Source organism: Danio aesculapii, chromosome 5 (genome assembly GCF_903798145.1).
Source record: "Danio aesculapii chromosome 5, fDanAes4.1, whole genome shotgun sequence".
NCBI lineage: Eukaryota > Metazoa > Chordata > Actinopteri > Cypriniformes > Danionidae > Danio > Danio aesculapii.
The window spans coordinates 14,570,282-14,582,603 of NC_079439.1; the positions used below are offsets into that span (position 1 = coordinate 14,570,282).

General features: G+C 36.4%; 1 protein-coding gene across 1 annotated transcript in view; it reads left to right on the forward strand.

The window, feature by feature from the left end:
- The window catches only part of hk2 (hexokinase 2), a 129,971-nt gene that overhangs the window by 70,451 nt on the left and 47,198 nt on the right, over positions 1 to 12,322 (forward strand). Inside the window, exons 9-10 of the mRNA XM_056457431.1 lie at positions 253 to 486; positions 6,541 to 6,845. Of these exons, the coding sequence (XP_056313406.1) occupies positions 253 to 486; positions 6,541 to 6,845 (539 nt within the window). The remainder of the gene's footprint in view (positions 1 to 252; positions 487 to 6,540; positions 6,846 to 12,322) is intronic.

Sequence of the window (12,322 nt, forward strand, 5' to 3'; positions counted from 1 at the left end):
TCCAGTTTGGCTTAATTTTTTTGCGCTGATAGTTCATCATGTGCATCGTATTCGTTATTCTGTTAGTGTAAGCGTCTTTTTGCAGTATTTGCACACAGTTTGTGTTTTGTCTAGCCTACTTCACCGCTGTCGTTTTACTCTGCCGCCCGGTTTACTACAATGATCTCTTATGTGAAAAGAAATTGTTTAGAAATTAGTTTTTGTCAATCCATGACTTAATATTGATGCAAACTTCTTCTTTCTCTTCTACAGGGATAATGAGGGCCTGGTGAGTGCAGAGCAGGTGTTGAGGGAACTTGGACTGGACCCGACACCTGAAGACTGTGTGGCCACACAGCGAGTGTGTCAGATCGTGTCCACGCGAGCCGCTCATCTCTGTGGTGCTTCGCTAGTGGCTGTGCTACGGCAGATCCGAGATAACAAAGCCGCAGACAGATTGCGCACCACTATCGGCGTGGATGGATCAGTCTACAAAAACCACCCACAGTAAGTTCAATGTGCCAGTGTGCACTTTTGAAATCCCTAAAATTAGGCTTAAATGATATATTGACATAGGAGCTGATATCAGGGGGAAAAGAAGAAATATTGTTTTTAGCGAATGATGTACAGACTGTGGTGCCTCAGCAAATTCGATCTGCCTGGTGTCATGACAGACGCATTTGCACATATTGTATTTATATCGGATTTATTTCCATGTATGAATGAGGCCTGAAATCAATCTTGAAATATCCTGCATAAACTGCATATTTTTCATGGAACGCATCCAGTCTGTGTCATACTGAAGAAAAAAAAATCAGAATTAGGTCTCATTTTACTGACAGTGTTAATGGAGCCTTTTGTGGCCGTTTGACCAACCCGATGGTTCTTTCTGGATATTTTCAGAGTTTGGCAAGGCCATAAACACAGAAGGAGTTGAATTACTGAAGCTTTTAACAGCCACCCGCTGTGACATGAATATGTGCATACATTCCCTTTTATTCCAGCAATGCAAATGAAGGTTATGGCTGAGAAACAGCTGAGAAATTAGCTGAGAGTGCTCTGCTGTGCAAAAGTATAGACAGAAGAGAGCTCTGCTCTATTGGGTCAGCACGTATATCTAGTGATATATCTTTCATTATTATGAGTAAAATGGTAATTGTTTTATTTTTTTTAAAGATCTGATAACCTTTTAACAGATCTCAAATTAAAATGTTGCCATTTCAACATTTTTCCCAGAAAATCACTTTATTTATTTATTTATTTATTTATTTATTTATTTATTTATTTATTTATTTATTTATTTATTTATTTATTTATTCTTTTTTGTATTTTAATAAATGCAAAAATGTCTTTTTTTTTTTTTTTTTTTAAATAAAAATAGTGTGTCAAAACAGCCCCAGACCATCACACTACTACCACTGCATTTTGTCGTAGGTATGGTATGTGTTTACACCACACTTAATTCAACACACCTTGCAGAAAGTTCAACTTTTGTTTCGTCTATCCCAGGCATGGGCAAACTCGATCCTCGAGGGCCGGTGTCCCTGCAGAGTTTTGCTCCAACACTAATCAAACACACCTGAACACCCTAATTAGTGTCTTCAAGATCACTAGAAAGCTACAAGCAGGTGTGTTTGATTAGGGTTGGTGCAAAACTATGCAGGGACACCGGCCCTAGCGGCTCGAGTTTGCCCATCCCTGGTCTATCCCCAGAGTAATGTTCCTAATCTCTTGGGGATCATCAAGACGTCTTTTGGCAAAATAAACCTTAATGTTCTTTTAGCTCAGTAGTAGTTTTTAGTTTTGTTATTCTATTTTTGTCCAGTCTTCTCCTTATGGTGGAGTCATGAACACCAGTGCTTCCCACACATAGGCTTTACTTGTGCGGGCCACCCATGTATTTTAACGGCCACCCAAGTATATTTAGTGACATATTTTTTTACTATTATTATCATCCTTTTACACTTGTGTTTGTATCTGCACAAAACCAAACATCCGCGATCGATTAAGTAGTGTAAAATCTACTCTTGTTTACCCGTTTCGTTCTGTTTGAGATAGACCCATCAACACTCCTACAGACAGTCTCACATGCTCTGCAGACCCACAGAGACCTGCCTTCTGGCTGGAGTTTTAAAAAATCTCCTCAAATGTCCGGAATTCGAATTTTGCTTTTGTTTTCAAAACTGTCGTTAATCATATGCGTTTTTGCAATACCTTTTTACATAAAGCCTGCTTTCGATTGGCTTCAGCTCACTGTGTACGCACAGCTGCGAGAGTAACATGAAATAAATTATTCTTTAATCTAAATGACTCAGAAAAACTAGCTTATATACTCTGAGAGTACAAAATGACTAGTCTAAACTGTCTGCAAAATATATATACACCATTGGTAATAGTTAATTAATGCATTTGTTTTATTTAAATCTACACGTTTTAATCTCATAATTATTATATTTAGAGATATTGTCTGTTTGTATTCCTTTTACTGTCATTTATTTCTTATTTGCTGTATATTTTATTAGTTTATGTTAATATATTAGATAGGCTATTTTATATACATATCTAAAATGCAAGTTTGCTTTGAACTTGAAAGAGTGAAGCAGATTGGATGAGTGGGTGCACATGGCTCCTGAATAGCATAAAAGTAAGAGAAATAGTGGATTAACCCATTGAAATGAAATGGTGTACCGCGGTGTCATAAGTAATATTACTGTTAATTATTATTATTATTTTTGGTCGTATATAGTTAACTATTTATATGATGTGTGTAAATGGTGTTTCAATCCGGCTACTGCTGTAAGTATATTTCAAACCTGTGGGAAGCACTTAACACTCACCTTAACTGAGGCAAGTGAGGCCTGCAGTTCTTTGGCTGTTGTTGTGGGTTTTTTGTGACCTTGGATGAGTTGTCGTTGTGCTCTTGCTGTAATTTTGGTTCATAACTTCTTCATACTGGAAAATCTCAATTATTTTCTTTTTCATTTATTTTAACATTTAACATTTATTTTAGGATCTCGGCAAGATGTCTAGCTTTTGAGGATCTTTTGGTCTACTTCACTTTGTCAGGCAGCTCCTATTTAAGTGATTTCTTGATTGTGAGCAGGTGTGACACAAATTAGGCCTGGGTGTGGCTTGAGAAATTGATCTCAGGTGTGATAAACCAAAGTTGAGTTGTTATAACAGGGGGAGCAAACACTTTTTCACACAGGGCTATGTAGTTTTGGATTTTGTTTTCCCTTAATAATAAAAACCATAGTTTAAAAAAAGTAAATCATGCGTTTATATTTGACTAATATTTAATTGTGTTTGATGATCTGAAACGTATTTAAACGTGACAAGCAAAATAATTTATAAATCATTAAGGGGGCAAACACTTTTTCACACCACTGTATAATTCTGTGTAATTGCAATTGTTTAACTTTACACGGTAATTTGCAACATTTTTAATGTGCATATATATATATATATATATATATATATATATATATATATATATATATATATATATATATATATATATATATATATATATATATATATATATATATACATTTTTATTACATTTAAATTAATTAACTATTTTGATTTTAGTCTGAATTAATTTATTTACAGTACATTTTGTTTGACACGAAAGCAATTTGCAGGTATCAGCATTAATTAGTTGCTCTATTTTAATCTATCGCATACATTCTGAGTTCACAGCTTTCACCTCACACAGGTGCCAACGCTGAAACACATCATTGGTAGAAATGCGGCATGTTCTGCAATTTTCCTGTAGGTGTGGATGGCTCTTACAGAGATGAGTGTACTTTGTTCTCCAGATGTGCCTGTGTGCACAAGTGCCACCTCATGCCAGTCATGTTCACAGAGATGAAATACATCAGTGAGTGAGCTGTGAAGATCAATATGACTTCATTCAGGATCCCTGCTGTTCGTTGGCCTCTATCTAGAGGCAGATAATCTTGTTTGAAGCAAATCTGTTTCTAGAATGGTATCAATTTCACTTTGCCGTCATCTGAAGGCTGATGTAAAGTTGGGTTTCTTTAACATGGAAAGTTAATAGTAACAAGTGCAAAACAATGAATGAGGTCAGTTCTGTTCTTTTACGCTTAGAAATTTTGATTGAAGTGTATAAAATAATTGCAGTTAAATTGATGTGTATACCAAGTGTTGCAGTTAAAAAGAAGTTATGTTTTGCATTGAATTGCAGGAGTTATATGTCATCATTTAGACTGAATTATGCAATTCATTGTATAACGATGGTTTGTGCTCTAGCCCAGGGGTCCCCAACCCTTTTATCATCGCGGTCTGGTCAACGATTGACAAAAAACCGGGGGTGGGGTCTTGGTTAGTATGTTGCTAGGCGACCATCAACCGTTTTCTCAGAGGATGACAAACTGACAAAACATTGCTGCAACTCTGATACAAGTTTTATTTAAGGAGAAAATCACAAAGCACTGCAGTATTTGGGTGTTCTCTGTTTGTCTGAGATAATTAGTCTACCAAAATGTGTATATTCCATACGAATTATGAGGCTGATTGGTCAGTACTTGTCACGTGACTCGCAGTGTGCTCGCGGCATTCATTCAACTGGGTACGTCTAGAAGGTACAAGTGCGTCACGTCGTTGGAAATAACGAACTTACGCAAACTCTAGAAAAGACTCTATATGCGAATGTCATTTGCGATCTCCCACAGTTGATCTTCTTGCACAGGCATGCTGGATTCACTTGATTTGTAGACAAATGGGTTGCAGATCCATTCCTTGGCAGTTCATGGTTCCTTTACTGGGCCTTTTCCCCTTTGCAAAAGAAACTTTCCAAAGACGTCTGTTTTTTTTTTTTTTAACTCCTTTTGCTGCTTGTGGGTTAAATTTGGGTGCTCAAGTGACCGAAATGTAAGCAAGAGATTTTTTCAAAATATAAGATCGTTCAGACTCATTCCAAACTAATTATTTTCTTGCCACAAATTTAAAATAAATATGTCAAAACAAGGTAAATATAGTTGTATACAACACTTTTTATTCAACAAAATTGTTTGTTTGTCACTTTTTATTCAACAAAAACAATTAACATTTAAAAAATATATATTCAAATTGATCTATTCCAGATCATTAGCTAAAACTCTAATCTTTAGAGACGAGGCAGCTCTGACAATTTAAAAATTATTTTCAACCAGCCATAGTGGCTAGTGGGGGTACCACAGCCGCCACAGCTAAAGTCTACCCACATTTGGCGGGCGGGCGGGTGTTTATGTCAAGCCCTGCAAATGACTATTTTAAATTTCATAAGATTCCTTTTACAGCATCGATGTTGTAATGTAATTACAATACAGTTTTATGTTCAATCCATTTAAGAGCGTGCTCTCCCTCATGGGTCTGTGTGTCAGAAACACGCGAGCGCCATGTGCGATCTGCTGTGTTTGACTAATACAAATATTGTGGATGTTAAATCCTGAGATGTACATCACTTTCTGTGATCAGGTACACTTCATCTTCAAATACATTTTGAATGTTAAGCACATCCCGACGTGTAGTAGTGAAGTACAGCCTTCACTGTAAATGCCCTGAGAGCTTCGCTGCTGTTTGGAGTAGACTGTGAACAACTTGGAAACACATTTCACCAGTGTCGGAGGTTATTACCAGACTTTGTGGTTCAGCAGATCACCAGAATCTATTTTCTTTAAATACAGTTGTTTTTGGGTGAGTTTTCTGATCATCAGTGAAAGGCTGTATTTCAACAGTAGTGAAGCCATGAATAAATGTGCAGCCGAAAAAGACACATCGCCGATTTGAGGGAGCAAAACACAGTTCAAAGTTTCATCACAAGCATCATAGCCAGAAATTCTTCATTCTTTAGCAAAATATCTATTTCATTAAGTCTCATTTTTGAGTGTGACCATATCAGACACAAATATGTTGGCAAGCGTAGCGGAAGTGCGGATGTTTTATTTTTTTTTGGTCCCCATGAATACAATATATGGTGTCTTTCCAAAAAGAAATATTATTTACATGTAGTAATAATAATACAAGTTCAATGGAGTTTGTTTGTTTGTGTTTGTTTGTTCTCGTATAAATCAAAAAGATATTTTTTTAAATAAATGTTAATTTAATCACACCTTTTTTCTTTTGTTTCTTTTTCATTTAATAGTTTCTGGCAGTCCAAAACTTTATATTTTATATATTTTTAAAAAAGTCATTGCTGTCATGCAAATTTTTTTTTACACCGTCACGTGTTATTCCAAAATCCACTTGTTCTTTGATCAAGGCCATTTTAACAATATTTTTATTTTTGCCATTTTCATCATTGTATTTTAAGAGTTCACATAACTAATTGAAGAATCACCAAACCACACTGCATCCACTCTGAAAAAACCTAAAAACTTTAGCTGTACTTGGAAACCTCATCTTTTTTTAATGAGCTACTGTTATTTTCTCTTTTCCACCTACTGCTCTTGTGCAACTTTTATATGTTCCTCTCCTTTTTCTTTTTCCTCTTTCTTTATTCCGCTTTTGGACCCATTTCATTCCCTCTCTCACCCACACACTGTGTTTTTTCCGCAGGTTTGCTCGGCGTCTGAATAAGATGGTGAGGTCTTTGGTTCCAGACTGTGACGTGCGTTTCTTGCGCTCTGAGGACGGCAGCGGTAAAGGCGCTGCCATGGTCACTGCAGTGGCGTACAGGTTGGCGAAGCAGCATGCAGAACGCCAGCGTGTTCTGGACACACTGCGTCTCAGTCGAGATCAGCTCCTGGAGGTGAAGAAAAGGATGGAGGATGAAATGAATCGAGGCCTGGCTAAAAAAACACACAACAACGCCACCGTCAAAATGCTGCCCACCTTCGTGCGCTCCACACCAGATGGAACAGGTTAGAGTGAGAAACTACATTTTTGATCATTTAAAGAATAGAAGGGTTTATTCTCCAAACAACACCTTCCAAAAAGCTTATTTTTTTTCTTTGAGCTTTGTTTTTTCGTAAAACAATGGTTTATTCAATATAAAGTATATTCTCTCAGAGCACATATCTGTCAAGCAAAAAAACAAACAAACAAAAAAATCTATCACCCTAAATCGGAATCTGATGAATGGTCAAAGGTTAACCCTTTACTGCACAGTGTTACCATATGGCAACATGATACATATGTTCATTTCCCTGCCACTGTTTCTTTAAGACCAGCATAAATTTTTTTTTGGTTGGAAAGAGAAGACCTTAGTTTAGCCAATGATGTGCTTTTAAGTCACATGACCTGCAGTGTTTTTCTGTAGTGCGATTTCTGACAGACTGACGTTTATTGTTAGTAGTTGCTGAATGCAAATGTAAACGTCAATAAAAACAAAGCATCAAAGGATGTCAGATCCACAAAAAAATCTGGAACATCACCTCCAGGACGTTAGGATGACGTATTCACAACTCAATTTTTTTAAATCAAATTAGTTTTTTGTAAATCGATCAAATGTGTGTGTTGCCAAATGGCAACACTGTGCAATAGTGGAACGTGCAATATTGCAATGGGTTAGCTAGCTAGCAAGGTCAGCTGTGATCTTTTAAGTTGTAACAATAACAACATGATAGTAATATAATGTTAATGACTTGTATGTTAATGACATTTGCATTATGGATAAAATCTAGTTTTAATGGCAATACTCCTTTTGAATAGATATGAATACAGGGAACAGTGTATTAGCGAGCACCACCATGTTCTATGGTAAGTGAAAGAAGACAAGGACAGAACTGGCTCTTCCTGCAGATGAAAGTGAGGATGAGATGGGTTTTAGTGACCATGAGAATGATGCAGACTGGACATTTGCTAGAGACAGTTCAGGTAAGTTAGCTCAGAGGCAGATAAGACAGGCATATGATAGTATATAGTATAATATATATAAACATTGTTAGCTAGTAGCTACAATATTCTGATGCATCTGGATATACTAGACTTTTATTTAAATTTATTTATATTTATTTGTTATAAAATTGACTGGATTTTAATTTATTTATATTTACTGTATGTTATACACATGATAATACAATATTAGGTTTGTTTTTAATATTATTCAACAAAAAATTATGGAATGAATGAAAACTTTTGGACAATGAGTTGGAAAATATGTATAAGGTGTAATTTATAAGTTCTGATTTAAAGCTTATAATACAGCAACACCAATTAAAAAATTTCAAACAACTAAATTATTAATTATAAGGAAAGTTTTAAATTTAAAATTTCTAAGTTAGATCCACTGTTGGATGTTCTTGCCATATGGCAACATATCATAAAGTACCCTAAATTAATTTTTCCAAATTAGTTTTTTACAGCACCTCAATTCAATCCATTCTAGGAAATGAAAAACAGTCAAATATACTTTTTAATAGATTTATCATAATGTGTGCGCTATATATGGTTAAATGAGTGTAAGCCATTTTACCACTTCTGAAAAGAATTGTGTTATTTATTAGATTATTTAGGGATCTGATTCCGTATTTTCCGAGCTCAATGGGGCGAGTCCTGTAATTGGAGGAGGGGGGTGGGGTCTCAGGGAGGTTCATCGTCATCAAAGCTGAAGACCTGAGGGTTTGCGCCTTTATTGTGCACAAGGAGCATTAACTGCTTCATTCCAGACTGCTGCATTCAGGTATAATGATATTGTGTAGTCCTATAATGTGCGCATATGACGCTCACATATGCAAGATTATGAAATTGCTTTGAGTGCATGCGCACTGTGCACACTTTTTCCGTGTTCACATTTGCTTGTCACAACCACATGCACTCTATGTACATTCGAAATACAGCTGCTGGACGCACATTTGTTATTACCCTCTGCAAGTCATCTGTCTTTATGTCTTCATTTATTCAGTCCTACAGCCTAGCACCTGAAATGGAATACCTGAACGCGAGTTTGTTTAGATGATGATACCAATTTATAAAAGTATATTTTATAATTAGTTAAACCTATTAAAGCAGGAACTACGCCGAAGGGAAAGTGATAAACTTGTTTGATGTTTGATGTTTTCTTCAGTCTGATATTCCTAATTGTACGCTTAGAGTTCCACACTCCAGGATTGCGTTTTTTCTCACGGACATCATCCCAACACACTGAAGTTAGTCAGAGGATGTAGGATTAATTAATGCTTAAAGGGCCACAAAACCCCCTGTCTCGGCAGGGTATTTTCACACACTATTTTGCAAAAAGTCAGGAAAGTGGGTGAGTCCAGCTCTGTTTAGGTGGGAGTGTCGGGGGTGGAAAAGAGGGAAGGTTTTGCATAAAAATGAGAGTTTCCGTTTAGGCATGCGCTGATTTTCACAGAGGCAAAACAAACCGACAGACACCGGAGAGAAAGATAGAGACTTTAAATGCAGTTCGGCACTTTCACTTAGGAATATTTCATGCATGGCCCCGTGACAAATGAGATATTGGAAATCAGGAACTGCTTTAAGAGTGTAGTTTTAATGGAATGTTTGATACCGCACGGCGAATGGGCGAAAAAAAGAAAAAAAAAAAACATTAACTCAGTAACTGCAATGTGAAGGTAGCGTCAGAAAGCCGTGTGTGTATAAACTAACGTTTTTTTTCTTCACTTTCGCCAATTAGTGAAGTTTTTTTTTTTTCCCTCTCTGCTTTCGCCACTAGCTTGCATGGTTCGGGATCTGTAGAGCTGCGCATCGTTGGATTTGCTCTTCAGTGTTTGGACTCTCAGTAGTGATTATTAAACCACACTGAACTGAGCTAAACTGAACTTAAACACTGTACACTGTTCCAATTTACTATGACCTTTTATGTGAAGCTACTTTGACACAATCTACATTGTAAAAGTGCTATACAAATAAAGGTGAATTGAATTGAACTATCCTGTCACAAAATGCGGTGAAAATCCTACACGACGGTAATAGTTTGATTCAGGTGTTTACATGTTTACACTCAGAGAGCAGCATTTACAGCGGATCTTTCAGTCTATAATATTGCAGTAATATTACCGTACTGTAAGCTTAGTAACTAAATCATTTTGACTAAGGTATGTCTTTAAAAACTGAAAGAGTACTGCTGACGATACTAACTAACTTTGCCATCTGAATAAACAAACAAAGAACACTGATCGCTCACTTACCAAATCTGTAGAGACAGGACAATCAACACCAACTGGAGCCGTGTCTCTTTTAAAAGGAGAGTGGTGGCAAATGTGGATTTCACTATTTCCAGATGAGAAAAGCTCTCCGGTAAAAATGTTCCTTACAAATATATTTCTGTCATGTGCACTGTAATCCACATGTGAGTCCAGCTGCGCTCTCATAGCGGGAATTGAAAATACAAACTTAGTTGCAGCACATTTATAAACGCATGACTGACATCCCATGTCTCCAAACAATTCTTGCTCTTCCACTTGTTTGGCAACCCATGTCAGGCATATTAATGAAATTACACCTCATTCTCAATAGAGCGCGCTGATTGGTTTGAACCATGTCTTTCTCATGAATTGCACACTCAAAGACGTCACGATGTACTCGCCGGTACAAACATCCACTCTCCATGCTGGATTACACGCAAGGATCTCATGGCTGTGACGCAGCTTCAAAAATTTGTTTTAAACCGGAAGAACGAATTAGCTCGAAATAACACAAAAACAACCAATTTAACTTTTTTTTTTAAAGAAATATATATATGTCCTAATAGTGTTTTTAGCAGCATGGGACGCATATTTGGCTGTCAACAGCTCAAAAAATGTGTTTTGGTGTTTCATGACCCTTTAAGTAGTCTGGTTGCCTCCTGCTCACTCATGACTTAATTTAGTCATTTCCATACAACTTGCTCATATCAGTGGTTAAATGATTAAAAGGTCTTCATGCTGCCGTGCCACACTCCTTCGTACAGTCAAATGCACCTTAAAGATGGATAAAATCTAGTCAACTCATAATGGTAGTGCAGACTCCACTTAATCTACTGCAGTGGTCTCAAACTCAATTGCTGGAGGGCCGCAGCTCTGCAGATTTTAGCTCCAACCACCTCCAACTCACACCTGCTTAATAGTCTCTTGTAGTCTTGAACACCTTGATTAGTTGGATCAGCTGTGTTTGATTAGGGTTGGAGCAAAACTGTGGAGAGTGCAGCCCACCAGGAATTGAGTTTGAGATTCATGATCTACTGGACGCAATGAATTCGGAAGACTCCAGAATTAATCAAAAAAGTTGACGTTTATTTTTCTGGTACAAGTATATTATGCCAATTTCAGAATCAGACAATAACAGCCAATTCAGAAGTAAATGCACAACATCGATTACTCAAAGATAAATCTGAGAATATAGATGGAAGTCCAAATTGTATATAGTGTTGAGCTTGAGAGCTCTTCATTACTGGCTAGTCTGGATACACACTTGCGACCCGAGACATTTTTTTCTTTTCTTTAAATACCTTAGGAGAGCAATGAATGGTTATTTTGTTAAAGTTAACCTGTGACTCAAAGATTTACTCCTCTGTTGGGATTTAATCAAAAGTTATCAAAGATAGTGACACAACCTTGTTACCAGTCACGCCTGAGTATTTATTAATACCAGAGGGGAAGGAAAGTTCAGAAAGTCTATCCTGGGCCTTTTTTCTTCAGATTTCAGAGTTTTTGTTGTTTTATTACAGGACACATTTAAGTCTGAGTAAAATCCATCCTTGAATAGTGCTCCAAATGACTTACTAGATTGTTTTGGCTTTTTTTTAATAAAACAACAGTTTATTCACAATGCGCTATATTCACTCAGAGCGCATGTCTGTCAAGCTCAAAAAACAAAACAAACAGATAAAAAGCTTCATGAAAAAGAAATTGAATAGTGCTCCATGCAAATTAGGGCTGCACGATAACGGAAAAAATGAAAATTACAATTATTTTGCTCAAAATGTTAATCACGGTTAAAAATGACAATTATTCCTTATATAATATAATATATACAATTATTTATATAATATAATATATATTGTTATTAAACTTCACAGCCACAACTATAAAAAAACACAACTTGTAATAAAACTGGGCGGGGATTTGATACTAAGAATCTGATACTTGTTATATACTTTCAATTTTGATTCCTCTTGTCCAATTTCTGCATGCACATTTTTTTTCACTCACTACTATGCCAAGAACTTCGCCGCTGGAGAGCACCTTCAATAATAACTTTTGTTTAGAGATGGACCGCAAGATGTGCTCAAAAGAGTGGCTACATGTGATGAAGAACGAAGGCAAAGCTAAGTTTAATTATTGTAATAAACTAATAAGTTATAAAGTAGAGTGTCAGGACCAACATGACAAAGCATCTGCAGTTAGTTCACCTACTTCACGGATATCGAATTAAAAGAATGGCGTGTTAGGTTCAT